Source organism: Xenopus tropicalis, chromosome 6 (genome assembly GCF_000004195.4).
Source record: "Xenopus tropicalis strain Nigerian chromosome 6, UCB_Xtro_10.0, whole genome shotgun sequence".
Classification (NCBI taxonomy): Eukaryota; Metazoa; Chordata; class Amphibia; order Anura; family Pipidae; genus Xenopus; species Xenopus tropicalis.
In genome coordinates, this window is record NC_030682.2 from 23,002,443 (window position 1) to 23,021,194 (window position 18,752).

Genomic DNA, 18,752 nt, shown 5'->3' on the forward strand with positions numbered 1-18,752 from the left:
CCATTATTCAGAAAGCTTTGAATTACGGGAAGGCCATCTTTCATAGACTCCATTTTAATGTAATAATTAAAATTTTTAAAACATGTTCTTTTTCGCTGTAATAATAAAACAGAACGTAAGTAAGGACGACTTTATTACACTTAAAGGAAAACTATGCCCCCCAAACAATGTAAGTCTCTAAAAATATATTGAATCATTTTTATTGAATATATTGAATATTGAATAAAGCTCATATGTAAAACCCTGCTTCATCTAAATAAATAATTGTCATATCAAATAAAATTTTTTTTAGTATTCTGTGCCATTGGGTAATCCTAAATAGAAATTTGCCATTTTATGAATTATGGGCCGCTCCCTGGGATCATAGGATTCACAATGCACACAAACAAGCCAAGGCACACATACATGCTAGGCCCCATCAGCCAATTAATGGGCAGAGTTCTGCTATTTACTCCCACACTACTTCCTGTTACAGTCAGAGCTGCATTATTTCCTGTCAGCTGATCTCTGAGGGAGCACACAGCCCATCAATAAACGGTGACTCAAGGGAACAAGATGTAAAAGGGCAATATTTACTGATATATATATTCCAGTTTGGTGAGATTCTTTAATACGTCACCTAACATAATATAAACTATCTGTTGGTTAAGTACTCATTCTAGCGGTATAGTTTTCCTTTAAAGTATGGCGATCCAGATTACAGAAAGATCCCTTATCCAGAAAACCCCATGTCTCAAGCATTCTGGATAACAGGTCCCTTACTTGTACCAAATGCTCAACCCATTGTGCCTCCACCCCCCTAAGCTGCTACCCTGCTGTCATAAGTTTTTCTGTGCTCCGCCTGTCTTTCAGTATTGACTCACTTCAGCTTTCCCACAGTTCTCTAGCTCCCCCTGCATGATAAAATCAAGCATTGATAGGTGTATAGATAAGCCCAGTTTTGCTGTAATTCTAGTTTCCTAGGGGAATCGGCATTATAATTTGTAAGAACAATATTCTGAACAACAATCCTCTGCATAATAGAGATTTGTAATTACATATTTACATATAGGCATTATGCTTCATTTCTGGAACATTCATTTTCTGGTCTAAGGTATGTCAGACCTAATTCACCCACTCTAATCTGGGGACACACCTGTAACATGTAACCGATACAGTAACCACGCATGTTTTAAAATTACTGTTTCTACATTATTTTTTTTCTGTACTTCTTTTAGTTTCGAAGACAAACCTTTCTGTTCATGAAGACAAAAACAGAGTTCCATATGTCAAGGTGAGTACTGGGATATGTGGCTCCCTTGCATTTGTTACCTGCCCACCCCCAGAATTTATACACCAATGGTATTACATCTACATTAAAGACGGCACTCATTCTACTCAGAAATGTAAAATTACAGTTATATTTTCTCATTATTGTATCACAGGGTTGTACAGAACGCTTTGTATGTAGTCCTGATGAAGTCATGGATACAATAGATGAAGGGAAATCTAACAGACATGTAGCTGTGACAAGTAAGTCTCTCATAAATAATGCAACAGGACATCATCGTTTTGCTGAATCAGGATATTTGCAGCTTTTACTGTGTTCCATTGTTTACTCTAAGATTGCTATGCTTGGTGCACAGTGGTAGCAATAATTTTTGTAAAAGAAATGTCACCTTTGTTGTGACATGTAGCAGTGACCTTTCGGCTCTGCTTGTGCCATACCTGACTTGTCAGCTTGTGGCATTTCTCCGGCGTGTGGAAATAAGCTTCTCTTTAACCTCCTGCAAGTGGGAGTGAAAGCATTACTGTTACAGTGCTGATCTCTGCAAAGACTAGAGGATGAGGAGCCTGCTACATAGGAATTTATACAAATTGCGTCATTTTTGGAGACGAGCATTTCAACGTAAAACCAGCAAAATTAGTCATGGGTGCATACTACGTAGTGCCAGCCAACACTCCCACATACTTTTTAAAACACTGATCTTTAGTGCTACATAGTTTTATCCTTTTTAAAGGCCAAGCCAATTTAGCCCACAGGACTTAAGGTACAGATAGAGTTCTGACATACATGTATTGTGTTTTTACTGGAAACCAATAGATCAATATTCTATAATATATGTGTGTGCCACCCCTTTATGTGTTAGCATTTGCCACAAACATTCGAAAAATCCTTGCAATTTAATTTTGCAGATATGAATGAGCACAGCTCTCGAAGTCACAGCATTTTTTTAATCAACGTCAAACAAGAAAACACTCAGACAGAACAGAAGCTAAGTGGCAAGCTTTACCTGGTTGATTTGGCAGGTAGTGAAAAGGTAAAAATATTCCATGTTATTTCTTTTATAAACTGCTCATCTATTAATAGCGATTAACTTTTTTAACCTTAAATACGCTTTAATTGTTTGTCTTAAAATATCATAAAGGTATTTAGCATAGTACTGAGGACTGGTTTGGCTTCAGTAGCAGCACTGTGCACTAAAACCAGTCCTAAATCTGAACTTAATGGGAATTGCATGCTGGGAAGAAGGATTCTGATTTTCCAAGCTGAAAAATACATTAACACCAAAACTACGGTTTAAAGTTTTACTGCTTGGTAAATCCTGACTCTGGTTTATAAATCAGCACCTGTGTGCTTACATTGTCTGAGCAGCGGCAGTAAAAAGGCCAGAAAGCCTTGCGTTGCAGTTCGTTTTTGTTTGTGCATTTCCTGCTTTTTGGTTGAGTGTTAATGATTTTAAATCTGTGCAAACTGTTGTAGGTGAGCAAAACTGGAGCTGAAGGAGCTGTGTTGGATGAGGCTAAAAACATCAACAAATCATTGTCCTCTCTTGGCAATGTCATTTCTGCTTTGGCTGAAGGCAGTGTAAGTTTGAAGATGCACAATCTCCCTTTTTTTTTATACAAATATAAATGTTAGCTACCTAAAATGAGAGGATACCTGTTTAAAAGAACCATGCTGTCCATGAGCTTTGACACATGATATGCTCTTCATAAGCCTATCAAACAGAATATACATTTGCTGTTCTTTTTGCAGGTATATATTCCATATCGTGACAGCAAAATGACCAGAATTCTCCAGGATTCCTTGGGAGGAAACTGTAGAACCACTATTGTGATTTGCTGCTCACCATCAGCTTACAATGAGGCAGAATCAAAATCTACACTTCTCTTTGGGCAAAGGTATGTGGCCCTGATGCAGAGCAGCTGTCTTACATTTAAGGCCTTTAACAGTATTTTTAATGTTGTATTTACCACCTAAAGCCCCCTTCCATACTTTTAACTACTGAACTAAGTACTATATCTTGTGTGTTATTTTTTATTTTATAGCCTTGATGTTGCTTCTGTCTGTATTGTGTCTGCATGTGAACTTATGCAAGAATATTTTATTTTTCTTAGAGCCAAGACCATTAAGAATACGGTATGTGTAAATGTAGAGCTTACTGCCGAACAATGGAAAAAGAAATATGAAAAAGAGAAGGAAAAAACCAAGAGTTTGCGCAGTACTGTTCAGTGGCTTGAAAATGAACTTAACAGATGGCGCAAGGGTGAGGGCAAAACACAAGTTTTAATATTTAATTGATCCCTTCTTTTCACTTGTGCTGCAGCCCTTATATTAGATTTATATATTGTAGAGTAGTATCTCCCATTTGCTCTCCAGCTCTTTTTGACCTGGAGAGCTACAGATTGCAGATGACTTGACCTATTTTGTTTATCTGTTCAAATGCTTTGTTCAAGAACATGTTGTCTAATGTTTGTAAAACCTGTTACTTGGCAGCTTGTCGATTGGTTAGGCTGTCCTCCAATCAGCAGGATGTAAAATGTATGAGTTTGGAGAAGTCTGTTTTTAAAGACCAATTCCTAATATAAACTGCCTCTTAAATATGTTTATTCTTGTATGCAGGAGAGACTGTCCCAATTGAAGAACAATATGATAAGGAGAAAGCCAACATGGATGCCTTCGTTGTGGATAACTTTGTCAATAATGAAAAGCCAGCAGTCACACTTGCTGCAAATTTTACAGATGCAGAGAGAAGGAAATGTGAGGAAGAAGTTACTAAACTATATAAGCAACTTGATGACAAGGTAAGCTCTGGGGTATTCGCAGGGTTGGTAGAAATAAAAGATATGCTTGGAATTGGTGCTACAAAGGAAGAGAAAGGTGTAATGCCTATTTCCATACACAAGAAGTGTTTTATCTTTCAGGCTTACTATTTCATGTCTTACTATTAAGTGTCATTTATTTTTGTTTTATTTTAACTAGTTATTTCTAATTTTAGGATGAAGAGATTAATCAACAAAGCCAGCTTGTAGAAAAACTCAAGCAGCAAATGTTGGATCAAGAAGAGGTAGGCAAGCATGTGAAAGCATTAAAAGGACAGAAAATTCTAAAATTGTATTGTTAAAGGGGTTGTTCATCTCTAGGTCAACTTTTACTATGTTATAGAATGGCAATAGCAAACTTTTAATTTTGTTTTCATTTTTTTTTTATATAGTTTTTGAATCATTTGCCCTCCCTATTATGACTCTTTCCAGCTTTCAAATGGGGGTGACTGACCCCAGCAGCCAAAAAAAAACTTCCCCTGGGAGGCTACAATTTTACTGTCATTGTTCCTTTTAATTACTTGTCTTTTTATTTAGGCTCTCCTCTTTTTTCCTCTCTTTCAAACCACTGCCTGTTTGCTAGGTTAAATTGCACCCCAGCAACCAGATAGCTGCTGAAATTCCAAACTGGAAAGCTGCGGAACAAAAAACTAAATAGAAAAAAAAGACAAATAAAAACTACCTTTGCAAGATGGCCTTGCACTTTTGACAGGCTGTTGGGAGGCAACACGTGTCACTAAGCTGACAAATCAGTCTAGAGGGCCAAATCAGTAGCTTACATCAGACTGTATGGCCAGATTTAGTTTAGCATAAACTGTGTCTGACCTGTGGCTTAATTCTGTTACAATGCTATGTAGACCACTTAAAGCTGCCTGTGTTTATTGTAATAAGACAAAAGAATATTGTTTTTTTCCTGACCCACTGATAAAACTCTTTTGTAAACCAACCATTACATCTTAGAAGTGGTCTGTTTGCTTCCTTTCTCTGTTTAGCTATTGGCGTCTACAAGAAGAGATCAGGATAATATGCAGGCAGAGTTAAACCGGCTCCAGGCTGAAAATGATGCCTCAAAGGAAGAAGTGAAAGAAGTGCTGCAGGCTCTAGAGGAACTTGCCGTCAACTACGATCAGAAGTCTCAAGAAGTAGAAGATAAATCTAAGGAATATGACATTTTAAGCGAGGAACTTAATCAAAAATCGGTAAGAGACTTCAGCACTGCAGATTCTGTTGTAGCATTTGTATTAGTGTGTTTAGGTAGGTCAGGGTTTAACCAGAACCATCCTGGGTTCTGTCACAATTAATATTCTCAGTAGTTTGTAAACTGGAGGGATAGCAATATTTTACCAGCTAACCAACAGATACCTATTGTGTTTTGCAGTTAATACATTTTTTGTTTTCTCTTTGCTTGTAGGTCATTTTGTCCAGTATAGACTCAGAATTACAGAAACTAAAGGAAATGACCAACCATCAAAAGAAAAGAGCAACAGAGATGATGACCTCCTTATTGAAAGATTTAGCAGAGATTGGTATTGCAGTAGGAGGCAACGATGGTAAGGTAGGTTGGCATGTTGGGGCTGGGCCAACAACCAGTGATTTCTTTCCGTGTCTACTGTGATAAAGTGAAGTAAGTGAATGACTCTGCACACATTATTTTTTGATCCAGTGTGCTAAACTATTTCTCTACTTAACTTTAATAACATGCACCTGCTTGCGAAGTACTCTTCACTATGAAAACTAAAGATAACACCCTTGGAGTGCAAAACTACTTCATATGATTTCTAAAGGGCATCATTTTTCCTTGTCTTCTGGTCTAGTCCAGAGTTCTCCTAATTACCATGTATATGGTATAAAAATGTTTTTATTTTCTACATTTTACTTTGAAGTGCAGATATGCAAATCTTTCTGATAGCATAGTTACTTGTGGCACTTAATGATACTTTTACAGGCTTCATATTGCAAGCACCACACTCAACTTTTCTTTTTCCCTGTCAGCAACCTGAAGTAAGTGGCATGATTGATGAAGAGTTTACTGTCGCAAGATTGTACATTAGTAAAATGAAGTCTGAAGTCAAGACTATGGTAAAACGATGCAAACAGCTGGAAGGCACACAGAGTGAGAGTAACAAGAAGATGGAGGAGAATGAGAAGGAGTTAGCTGCATGTCAGCTGCGCATCTCACAGGTGACTAAAGCAATATCCTTGCAGTAAACTGTTCTGAAAAGGTTCCTTAATGCTGGTCTGATATTAAAACATTTAATGTGTTTCCCAAAAGCATGAAGCAAAGATTAAATCCCTGACAGAATATGTCCAGAATGTGGAACAGAAGAAGAGGCATTTGGAGGAGTCTGTGGATTCTCTTAATGAAGAGCTTGTAAAGCTGCGAGCACAAGGTAAAAAGGCTTGAAGCCCTCACCTTACATTTGGGGAAAATAAGGAGAATATATTGTTAGTGGTAAACTTTGGAATCCTACAGTGAGCTACTATTTGAAGCTTCTGCTAAACGGAATATAAAGCTTAGCATCTTAGCTGAGGGTTAAATGCTGTTTGATGGGGAGACACACAACAAACACAAATCAAGATTCAAATATTAATATGAGTTTTGATTGTCACTGCTTATTTTGGATAGCAAACCATTACTACCTACTGCAGAGTGCTTCACCTTCAATAGGAATAGGAAGTGCCATGAGTCAACAAACATCTGCAGTTATACTCAAAAAAAAATATCCCAGCCTTAATTGTCTACTCGTGATGTGTGCTAAAATTGTTGATGTTACTGGTCCTTTACAAGCAACGTGCAGTTCTTTTAGTTGTCAGACTGTTTCCCATTCACCTGGAAGTTTCAATGCTAACTCTGCATGGCAAATAAATGGGGCAGTGGCTATGGGAAATCTTTTAATAAATGCTTGTCTTATAGGTACTTAAACAAAAACAACAAAAAACCTTGAATTTCCAAACTGTTGAGGGCTTGGGATTATATTTTCACCTCTGTTGATGTTTTAGAAACCATGGCCTGTCAATTACCCTTTACTTAAGCTTCCATCTGCTTTTATATCTTACAGAAAAAGTGCATGAGATGGAAAAAGAGCATCTTAATAAAGTTCAGACTGCAACTGAAGTGAAGGTATGTTTTCATTTATGTCTATAATGCTGTGTCTTTTGAAAGTGTCCTTCACGCAAAAAAACATTTTTTTTTGTTTGTTTGCATTATAATATGTATATAAAATGTAATTCTAATCAACTTTTCAAATTCCTGAATATATTATTTAGTTAAAATTGCAGTTAAAAAGAAGTATCTGTCTTTCCCCTTTTTGTTCTTTTTGTCTGACACTTACAACAATACATCAGGAGTCATTTTTCCTCTTTTTTTTTTTTAATTAGCTGGTTTCTACTACATTTTTCAGGAGTCTGCCAACTGTGCAGAGAATATTTTGTATGGCAACTCAAAACTTACCATTTTAATATATGTTGGAACATCGCTACACTACATCTTATTTTTTCATTTTGCCAAAAACAGTTTTTGGGTGGAGAGCCTCTTAAAGTTGCAAAGTCCGTTCCTCGATTTATCAGACTGTCAAAATAGATGGTCAATTGACTGAGGTTTACCATAGGACTGCTTACAAATGTGTGGACTTGTTTCTGGAAGAGAGAACTTAAAGTGATACTAACACTAAAAAACTACATTTGAAAATACGAATCTACATAAAACATTACCTATAGGTCATATTGATCATTTTTCGCCGATATGGTGGATTTGTAAGTTAATTGAAGTTACTAAACCTACCTGACTTGACTGTCCCTTCTCAGCCTGTTGGTTATAGTTTCTAATGCTAACAGACTTCTGCACAAATATGGCAGCCCCCTCATACAAGAACATGGGGGATATTATAGGGAACATAGAAGCACCTGGCAAATATTTTTATGGCAAAAAGTTTTTTTGAGGTGTCAGTATCTCTTTAAAACTATTCCTTGTTTTGTAGCATGCAGTGGAAGAACAGATTCAGAGTCACCGGGAAACCCACCAGAAGCAACTAAGTGCTCTCAGGGATGAGATTGAAACCAAGGAAAAAGTTATTACAGAGCTACAAGAGTGAGTATTGTACATAACAATCAGTGTTTATTACCATACAGCAGTGATCCCGAGCTAGTGGTTTGTGAGCAACATGTTTCTCCCCAACCCCTTGGATGTTGCTCCCAGTGACCACAATACAGGGGCTTATTTTTAATTTTTTTTTACTGCCAAACAGAGCCTCCTGTAGGCTGCAAGTCCACGTAGGGGCTACCAAATAGCCAATAACAGTCTTTTTTTTTTTTTTTTTTTTTTGTCCCAAAAAAACGACCTCCCATCCGGGGCTTTTTCATGCTTGTATTGCTCTCCAACTTTTTTTTTACGTTTTCATGTTGCTCATGGGTAAAAAAATGAATTCTAAGAATTTTAGCACTGAGGTTTTCTGCATCCTGCGCACAGTGTAAGAATACAGGATCTAGTAATGTCAATTCATCTGCATTTTCAAAAGTCATCCTAATCTCCACCTTACCCATTCACCCAAATTTTAACTAACATTCACTATTGAAATACATTAAAGTCACCCCCCAATCCTCAGAGCACTGTTGGGGTTATAGCCTGGGTGGCATGGCTGGGAGGTGGAACAGGTGTGGCCAGAACACACAAGGATTTGAAGAGAACCAAGTTGGCATCTGATGTATTTAGCTAAATTCTAATACATAAGTGAGTGTTATGTATTGGTTGCGTTCTTTGGCAAGGGAACAAAAGCATTGGACTTTCTGGGATATCCATAATTTACTGGGATTGACGTTTTACCAGTATATGGCTTTAACCCTGCAAATAACCTGCCTAACTGTTTTTTTTTGTTTTTTGTAGCCAAAATCAGAAGATGGTGCTTGAACAAGAACGGCTAAGGGTAGAACATGAAAAGCTGAAATATGCTGATCAGGAAAAAAGCAAAAAACTACATGAGCTCACGTAAGTTGATCGGAGTGATTATATGCAGCCCAATGCATTTCAGGAATTAAATCTTGGGTTAGCAAATATTAAACTACTTCTATTCTTTTGTTGCAATGTGTTGCCATTACATTTACAGTTACATGTTAATTCTAAAGCCCTGCTTTGTGGCATTTTTCGAAACGTGTGTGTTACTTGGTAGGCAGCAGGAGAAGGTTAGGAAATCTTATAGTCTTATGAATCAATTATCTCTTTATAAACATAGGCAAAAGTCCAGATTATTTGAGAGTGTGTATATACATATAAATGAAAAAAGTTTAAGATCATTTATATTTTAGAGAGAAGTATGCTTTCTGTTGCTATGTAAACAAGAAGATGGTGCCAATAGTAGCAGTGGGATAATAGCCTCTGGGAAGGGACTGTGGCTGTGGGATAGCAGGTATAGTAGGGAGAGATGGTGCCTATAGTAGCAGTGGGGGGATAATAGCCTCTGGGAAGGGACTGGGGCTGTGGGATAGCAGGTATAGTAGGGAGAGATGGTGCCTATAGTAGCAGTGGGGAGATAATAGCCTCTGGGAAGGGACTGTGGCTGTGGGATAGCAGGTATAGTAGGGAGAGATGGTGCCTATAGTAGCAGTGGGGGGATAATAGCCTCTGGGAAGGGACTGGGGCTGTGGGATAGCAGGTATAGTAGGGAGAGATGGTGCCTATAGTAGCAGTGGGATAATAGCCTCTGGGAAGGGACTGTGGCTGTGGGATAGCAGGTATAGTAGGGAGAGATGGTGCCTGTAGTAGCAGTGGGGGGGGGATAATAGCCTCTGGGAAGGGACTGGGGCTGTGGGATAGCAGGTATAGCAGGGAGAGATGGTGCCTATAGTAGCAGTGGGGGGGGGATAATAGCCTCTGGGAAGGGACTGTGGCTGTGGGATAGCAGGTATAGTAGGGAGAGATGGTGCCTATAGTAGCAGTGGGATAATAGCCTCTGGGAAGGGACTGGGGCTGTGGGATAGCAGGTATAGTAGGGAGAGATGGTGCCTATAGTAGCAGTGGGGGTATAATAGCCTCTGGGAAGGGACTGTGGCTGTGAGATAGCAGGTATAGTAGGGAGAGATGGTGCCTATAGTAGCAGTGGGGGGATAATAGCCTCTGGGAAGGGACTGTGGCTGTGGGATAGCGGGTATAGTAGGGAGAGATGGTGCTTATAGTAGCAGTGGGGGGATAATAGCCTCTGGGAAGGGACTGTGGCTGTTGGATAGCAGGTATAGTAGGGAGAGATGGTGCCTGTAGTAGCAGTGGGACAATAGGCCCAATATTCCAAGATGCTATCTGTCATTTTTGAAACTGCATTAAGATTCTTTATTTTTTTGCAGTGTAATGCAGGATAGAAGAGAGCAAGCAAGGCAGGATCTGAAGGGATTGGAAGAGACAGTGGTAAGTGAAACAAGCAAAGTCTGTTGATTAAGTTGCACTGGCTGCTCATATATTTGGTTTGACTTGACTTCCTTCTAATCACAGGCAAAAGAGCTTCAGACTCTTCATAACCTCAGGAAGCTGTTTGTTCAGGATTTAACTACACGAGTTAAAAAGGTAAGACCAGTCCCATGTCCATTCTAAAGTGTTAAATGCAATATTGTGGCTGTCATACAGACATTTCTCTGTTTTTTTGCAGAGTGCAGAAATGGATTCTGATGACACTGGGGGCAGTGCTGCACAGAAGCAGAAAATTTCTTTTCTTGAGAATAACCTTGAACAACTCACTAAGGTGCACAAACAGGTATGAAAATAAGCGGCATTAAGTAAAATGTATGTAATATCCGTACAAGTCATTACTCTTCCCTTCAGAAACATAAGAATATTTAATGGACTTTCTCATCCCCTGTATAGCTGGTACGTGATAATGCAGACTTGCGGTGTGAGCTTCCAAAGCTGGAAAAGCGACTTAGGGCTACTGCTGAGAGAGTTAAAGCTCTGGAATCTGCACTGAAGGAAGCCAAAGAAAATGCATCACGTGATCGTAAGCGCTATCAGCAAGAGGTGGATCGCATAAAAGAAGCCGTGAGGTCTAAGAACATGGCTAGAAGAGGCCATTCTGCACAGATTGGTAAATACAGCTGCTAATCTTTCTAATATTTTGAGTCAAAGATCTTCAGAAAACTAGGCTTTGGGATAGGTTTGAGAAAATGGTGTAATGAAATTGCTATTGTTAGTAGCTGTTATTAAGACAGAGGTGGCCATTTTGTTTTTGTTTGCACTGAAGCAAAATGCACTGAACCCATCATTTTTGGATTCTGACAAATCTTAATCTGAATCCTAATTTGCACATTCAAATTTCAGGAAAAAAAATGCATCAGTAGACAATAAAATATTCAACCAAATCTTGGATTCTGTGTACCCCAAAACCCTGTAAATGGCACAGACTTTGTTTTACCAGCTTCCTAAATTACATAGTAAGCCTGCTTACCCAGGCTGAAGCGAATGAGAGTTGTAGGGAAGAATTCGTTGCGGTGAAAATTGCCTTTAAAAAGCCTTTAATGCAAGGTTCAAGACCTCAATAACTGCCTTAATGCTCCCTTCCACATCACGGATGGAGCTTTACCCAATTGGTCTCCTGTGTTTCCCCTTTAACATATGGGTTATGATTATAGAATTTGCAATCTAAAGGATTGGTACTGACTGAAAATAAACATTGGTCAGCTGAAAGAATGTGAAAGATGAGCTGCAAGTGTGTGGTTCTTCACTTCCTGCGGTTTGTTTGGGTGGTTGTCTCAAATGGACAGAACAATTCTGTTATCCATTCTTTGGCCTTAGGCTGATGTCCCATGGAGAGATTTAGATGCCTGCAATAGATCTCTGCAGGCAACTTAAGAAAGCCGAAATGATGCGTAGACCTTTCCAACGACGACTCGTTTTTTTGTAGGTGCAAATGCAGAGACTTACCGTGGGCAACTAAATCTCTCCTTGGGACATCAGTCTTAAGGCCGATTGGTTAGGTTCCCTGTGTATGGGCCCATGAATGGCCACCTAACTGTATTCTTCTACTTTTTATCTCGTCCCTCTATTCTTTCATTTCTCTCTTCTGATAAATCTTATACCTTTTCTCTTCTTTCCCTCTGACCGTCTCCAGTGCTTTTTATATCCTTTTCCCATTTTGGGTAACTTAAACTGCAACTTTGACTTTTTTTGTCTTTTTAAAAAGGACATCCATCATTATAACCTTGACTTTTTTTGTCTTTAAATTAATCTTCCATTTAAGATACTTATTATGTATTTATTAACAGCTAAGCCTATTCGTCCTGGGCAGCACCCTGCTGCTTCCCCAACCCATCCAAATGCAATTCGTGGAGGTAGCGTGTTTCCCCAGAATGCTCAGCCAGTGGCTGTCCGTGGAGGCGTGGCTAAACAAGACAAAGTGTAAGCTTTTATTATTTGTATATGGAACACATTCCTTTTTTCATGTTGCATGTTGTTCAGTTAGTGTTTAATGTTCTTATAAGTGCAGTTCCATAGATACAGAAGTAGTAGTTACATGCTACATACACTGCACCATTGCTGGCTTAGAAAAAGGAAACCAACCCAGAAAAATGATCGATCTGCCTTTGCATCCCTACAGAGACAATACTTGTGTATAGTGTACATGTGCATTTGGACTTGACTCATTGTTCTTTTCTTCTCCTCCTTTCAGCTGCTGAGAGGCTATCGGAGCACAGGAGTCGGAGAATCGTGCAGTGACGTTGAGAAACGCACTTATCTCTATGGGATTGTAGGATTGTTTTTGAAATTGTAATTTATCTGACCTGTACAGCTCTCCTTTTCCCTCTCCTCAGTGTCTGGCAAATTCTAACTGATTTGCGGCAAAAAAACTAGAGTGCAATTTCGTTGTCCTCGCTTTACAACATGTAATTTACTATGTAGCGCCATCCATTGCACAGTTTGTTATCCATGTCTTAAAAATGTAGTCTGCACTGTGCCAAGTTGGAACATAAGTTACCGGTTAGATAGACCCTTGTTATATTGTGTCAGCTCTTCTTCTCTCCGGGGGACATGGAACAAACGTTAAGCATTTAAACCTCTTCCGGGCTAAGCATTTGAAATGCATCCCTGTTTACCGTCTCACTATATTACAGCAGTGCTGACAACTCCTGAAGTGACTTCATTTAATGCTACAATAAAGCAACTGTAGGTTTTACACTTTGCGACAGTGTCTAGATACTAATGTGTATACTCGCTGCAGGGCTCGGGAAGTAATATACCTTTCGGAATAAGACCAGGTTTCCGTGTAATCAAGGCTGCTGTTTTATCTGGCGGGGCACAACACAGCTGCCCCGGGGGTTGTTGGATTAAATAATGTATAGTAACAAAATACTGGAGTAAACTTTTTATATACAAGCGAATGGGATATTCATTTAGCATTTGTCCTATTGCATCACATCCTGATGGTATGACAACATTTTGCTTCGTTCTAATGTTTGGTTTTTGATCTTTGTTACATAAAGGATCACGGTTTCCTACTCTGGCGTAACACGGAGCTTGAATGGCTTCACTTTTCTACGTTGTCGGTTATTTTGCCACTTCTGTCCGTTTTCGGTGTAAAATATACATTCCCGATGATCTTAGTTGGAAGGAACGCCTGGTCTCTGTGCACATTGGAAGGCATTAATGGATTTTGCCGTTGTGTGCCCTGCAACAAGATACTTATGCTTGAGCATGGCAATGGGCTTCCCAATTGGTAAAAGGCTACTAGCATTGGCAGATATGCATATACGTATGTGTTCTTAGGGCTATAGTAATTATGGTGTTTTGACAGTGGCAGGGATAAAGACGTAGCACTTGAATGATGAATGTGGGCGCATTGTTTCCCCAAGAGAGTAGCAAATCTATCAAAACACCACATGTGCCAGTAGCCTTAGCCTGTGCTTGTAACAAGCCCGAAATAACCAGTACGCCATTTAACATGCAGTTCTACTGCTGACAAGGTGGAGTTTGGAGGGGACAGAGTAGAGCCCTAATGATGCTCAAATGATGACTGCACATCCATTGGATGAGAAATACAGATGCAAAACAGGATTTCTGCACCAAATAAAGCTTATTTTTTAATGGATAGTTGACAGAGGAGAGTATTTGAATGTATATGAAGCCTTTTAGCAGTACTTGATTTAACCACTCATCTAGATCTTTTCCTTTTTCTTATACATAACCCTGGTTTCAATACTGTAGGCCTTGCTGGCTGGGAGCTTTCCTTATTATTGTTGCGTTTACCCCTTTTGCCATGTATTTGCACTTTTACCGGCTCCCAACTGGTTTGTCTCCACAAGTACACAGATGTTAGTGGTCACCTTCCCTGTATAAGGAAACTGTAATATTTGAAAATACCTTGAATGCGGTTGAGACGCTTGAAATCTGTTATCCCAGAGGCAGGTTGCTATGTGTTGGGCATCCTTCGATTGCGTTGCTATGGAAAGTAGTAGGTTTGGCACCAAAGAGGAACCTGAAGTCTGGAATAAAGCATGATAGTTATTGTTGCCTTTGCTTGCTGTGGGGTATTTTACTCATGGTTGGGGGTAATGTTGGTGGCAGGACATTAGTATGTTATGAATGGAGAATGTTAGTGTGTTAGTCAAGATGGCTTAGGTAGGAGGGACCCTTTAACTTCTTGTTCATGCTATACACATGCCAAACAATAGAATCATAAACACTCCATGAATGAAACTCACAGATGTACACTGATTCCTCCCCATTTGCCATTGTGAAGGTCCTAGAACCCATTGCGGTGCAATGAAGTAGACCAGATGGTGCGGTTCCGGGACCTCAGGCAAAGCTGCTCGTGCAGTTCATGGTGAAGGCAGTGCACTTGTATTGAACACTAATTTTTCCTTTTATCCGCTGTGTGCCGGTCCAGCTGCTTGTCTCAGGGGACAGTGTTGATCAGTTATAGATATATATCCCATTGTACATTACCATTCAGTTGTGTGCCTACATTGCTCTCTCGTTTGATTTCCTTTGTATGATATCAGACTTGCTAATAAATTAAAATCTGTAACTTTTGCCATTAATGGTTAAATAAACATTAGCCTCAAACCTAAGATACGGAATATTTTCTGTACTCTGCCTCTCTTCTTTACAGTCTCTTGCCCATTTATTCTATGTTATTGCTTGTATGGGTTTCTCTTTTCTGTTTAGGTTTTCTATTACATACTGTTTTACTCATTGTCTCTTCCTTATTTTCTTTCTTTTTTTGTCCCTACAACACCAATTTGGGGTAAAAAGTAAATATTTATGCAGTATAAACAACTAAATTATTTGCCTAATTTAAAGAAACGCTGACTGCTTGTTCGTTCTTTCTAACGGGTTATGCCTCAGCAGATCACAGTCTGCCTGCCTTCCACTTTGGATCCAATACATTCAGAGTGAAAACTGGACAGAGGAAATGCCATTTACTTCAAACTCTCTGCATGCTGTAAATGTATTTGTGTTTAAAATAAAGATGTCAAAGTCAAGTGGCCATTTTTAAATTTTGTTCTTACCTACATGCCCTTCACATGCTAAAATATAAGAAAGTTCTGTCATTGCTTTTAAAGGGGAAGTTTAACTTTATATTAATGTAAGCCCTCAATGCTTTTCTAAACATTTCTGCAATTTACATCGTTTTCTAGTTTACATGATATAAGATTTTAATACAATGCATTGATCTTTAATTACTGAGAAGAGGAACGTCTTGCGATGTTGCTCTGCTTAGAACTGACCAGAGAAACCTTAATGACTTCCCTGCTCCCTCACTTCATTTTCTGAGCAGAGCAGCATCACAAAACTTCTCACTAATTTAATGTGATACATTTCTGTACCCAGCTATGCCTTCTCAGGCACCATTATTTATTATCATGTATTCAGTGCTGACATATTGCTTTATAGACATCATTCATATTACTCCTTTTCCCAGTATTTTATTATTCCATAATAGATAAAGGGGGAGTTCACCTTTCTGTCTCTGTTGCCAAAATACTTATGTTTTTCCCTTTGAATGTCTGCAAAACCAGTCATGTTAATATGGGTGCCTGTAGTTTTGAACACAATTGTATTTCGGTTATGCAGTAATAAGTTGCCCAGGTGCAGTAACACATAGCAACCAATTAGCAGGTAGTACTTACTGGTCACCTGTCTACAAGTAAACGTCCTATTGGTTGCTGTTGCGGTTACTGCTTCTGGGAAAATGTAGTGTCTTCAATTAGATATGGGGGATAGTGTCTTATAAATACTTTTAAAGTGTATGTGTGTGTGTGTATATATATATATATATACACACACACACGGTAGCATTTTACATGTCAGGTGAGAGGCAACAGAAAGGCAAGTAGGGCAGAATTCACTAATTTATGACAAATTACATTTTTTGCCCAGGAATCTATTTTCTACATTAGTCCAATATACTGATCTGATGTGCCATTTTGGTGGTTTCCATTGGCTGTAATAGGAAATGCTATGCTCCTGCCCCCCTACAGATACTGAACCTGCTGCTGCTGTATGTCCCCGGTGTAACCCCCCCTCAGATTTGCCTTGTTTCTGTACCACTGGGGAAGCTTCTGTATGAAAGCTGTAAGACTTGCCTAAAAAGGAGGCGCAGGGAATCTATTAAGTCTTCTTTATGAAATGAATGCCTGGCAGCCTATGTCCCGTGCCGAGCTTGTTGCGCCACTTTCCATTCGCACATTTTGTTTGTGACTCATAAATTCTTGACAAAAGCCTCATACACAATATTTGCCAGCAGCTGAGAAAATCTGCTCTAGAATTCCCCTGTGCTCTTTCCAGGCCCCTGAGTCTAGAATAGGAAGGGAGTGTAGGAAGCCCTCGCTTATCTGTTCCATGACAGGCTGCAAGCATGCCCAAACCCAGCTTGCCTTTCAGCTGCTCACGGGGTCGGACTGGGGGGTTCAGGGCCCACTGGGGCTGCCTCAGGGCCCTTCACCCCCCCCCCCCCCGCAGGTCTACGGGTGGTGGCCTTCCTGTAATTAGGAACTTTCTGGATAAGGTGTTTCCTGATAACTGATCCTATACCTTGTAGCTCATATGTTTCACAGATAACATATCATTCCATGGTACCATGCTTAGATTCAAAGCAGCCAGTTCCAGGGGCTGCAAAGCAACTTAAATAAAATCAGTGACCCCCATCCAGGTCTCACTGTAGGGATAGTCTTCTTTAAAGGCATCTTTTTTCCCCAAACAGATTTGCTTTACCAGAGAGCTCTCATCTTTTCCCAAAAGGATTTTGGCTTGTTCACTCTGATCAGACTTTCTCTGTCAGCAATGAGATCTTCCTGGGTCTCTTACCATAGATCCCCCTTTCGTTGGGTTAGTGCCCATTGGTAGTGCTGTGCCTGAAGGCCACTTTGAATCTGTCTGGCAGCAGTTCTTTCACCACTGAACTGTCCCTCTCTGCAGTCTTTGATCATTATCACTTTCCTCCGCATCCCGGGAGATTGGCTATAGTGCCATGGGCCTTAAATTTCTTTGTAACCATTTGGCATGGTGGGCCCAGGAACATTAAGGCCTCTAGTGATTGGCTTGAGCTTTGAAGTTGTCTGTACTTTCTTACGTTCTGTCTCATGTCCTCAGACAATTCCCTTCTTTCTTCTCTCATGCTGAGTGTGGGGCACCCAGACTGGCTCAGTATGTGCTGCTTATATTGCTGGTGCCTGCAGCTCAGCACTCAATCCCTGGCTAGAAATCCAAATGTTTCTTACAAATTTGAGGTGCCTCTCCGTTTGTCCAGTCCATGTAAGAATTCTGGCAGAATTGGTCCCTATATTCTTGGTTACAATTGTATATTCCAGTGTAACTGTTAAAAAGGGCCACTCGAATGTGGTACCCCCTTTCATTCTAGCTAACTGGCACAATTAGGGCTTATTGTATCCTTAGCTTTCCCATAAGGCCAGGGTGCCAAGCTTGCCAGGGAGCACACATTAACTCACATTACAATGCACCATAATGAGTCCTTTGGCAGAGCAACCAACACTATTGAGGCGCTATAGGTGGGCTATTTTTTTTAGTACCGTACTTGCATTTTTATTGACTCCAGAAACCAAACAGCTATTGCTCTTTGAGTCTGTAGTTTTGTCATTTTTACATTTGTACATTATCATTCAGAAACCAAAAAATAATAAATAAAGACAAAGTGCAATTGTCTCAGAATATCATGGCCTACATTATACTGAAAGGTACAACAGCCCCATTTAATTCTGCTGTTACCTTTAAATTCTACAGCAACTGCCATAATCATCAATGTTACCAAACAACTCTTGATTGCCCCCTTACCTTGGGTGATTAATTACGGTTTGCTGAACTAAATGCCTGTAGGGCTTAATAGGATTAATAGATGATTTGCATATGTTAGCATTAAATTAGCAGCAGCCCTTTGTGGGAATACAGATATTCGGTTTGGCTGCAGTCACTCCTTACATTGCCAGTAGGTGGCAGCATTCTGCCATTTTAGTGCTCAATCTGGAAATAGGGAGTCAGTGATCGGCACTAAATACTGGGATGTGAAATACATTACAAAGGGCGTTGGCACAAAGTAAATGTTGATTTTTGATGTAACCTGCTGCAGACAAACACTGAACACAGACACAAGGCTGAGAAATACAAACCTTATTAATATGCTTGCACCCTGAGTGCTTGGGAACCCTCTCCTGGGCAGACCAAAGGAACATTAAAGAGG

At 39.6% G+C, this 18,752-nt stretch overlaps 1 protein-coding gene across 1 annotated transcript in view; it reads left to right on the plus strand.

The window, feature by feature from the left end:
- Window positions 1–15,126, plus strand: part of kif5b (kinesin family member 5B) — a 44,976-nt gene extending 29,850 nt beyond the window's left edge. Inside the window, exons 6-26 of the mRNA NM_001128654.1 lie at window positions 1,218–1,273; window positions 1,425–1,512; window positions 2,176–2,300; window positions 2,744–2,848; window positions 3,020–3,165; window positions 3,382–3,530; window positions 3,887–4,068; window positions 4,263–4,331; window positions 5,079–5,285; window positions 5,498–5,641; window positions 6,079–6,267; window positions 6,359–6,476; window positions 7,146–7,207; window positions 8,064–8,173; window positions 8,966–9,067; window positions 10,417–10,477; window positions 10,562–10,633; window positions 10,716–10,820; window positions 10,931–11,147; window positions 12,325–12,457; window positions 12,729–15,126. Of these exons, the coding sequence (NP_001122126.1) occupies window positions 1,218–1,273; window positions 1,425–1,512; window positions 2,176–2,300; window positions 2,744–2,848; window positions 3,020–3,165; window positions 3,382–3,530; window positions 3,887–4,068; window positions 4,263–4,331; window positions 5,079–5,285; window positions 5,498–5,641; window positions 6,079–6,267; window positions 6,359–6,476; window positions 7,146–7,207; window positions 8,064–8,173; window positions 8,966–9,067; window positions 10,417–10,477; window positions 10,562–10,633; window positions 10,716–10,820; window positions 10,931–11,147; window positions 12,325–12,457; window positions 12,729–12,735 (2,447 nt within the window). The 3' untranslated portion in view covers window positions 12,736–15,126. The remainder of the gene's footprint in view (window positions 1–1,217; window positions 1,274–1,424; window positions 1,513–2,175; window positions 2,301–2,743; window positions 2,849–3,019; window positions 3,166–3,381; window positions 3,531–3,886; window positions 4,069–4,262; window positions 4,332–5,078; window positions 5,286–5,497; window positions 5,642–6,078; window positions 6,268–6,358; window positions 6,477–7,145; window positions 7,208–8,063; window positions 8,174–8,965; window positions 9,068–10,416; window positions 10,478–10,561; window positions 10,634–10,715; window positions 10,821–10,930; window positions 11,148–12,324; window positions 12,458–12,728) is intronic.
- The last annotated feature ends 3,626 nt before the right edge of the window (window positions 15,127–18,752 follow it).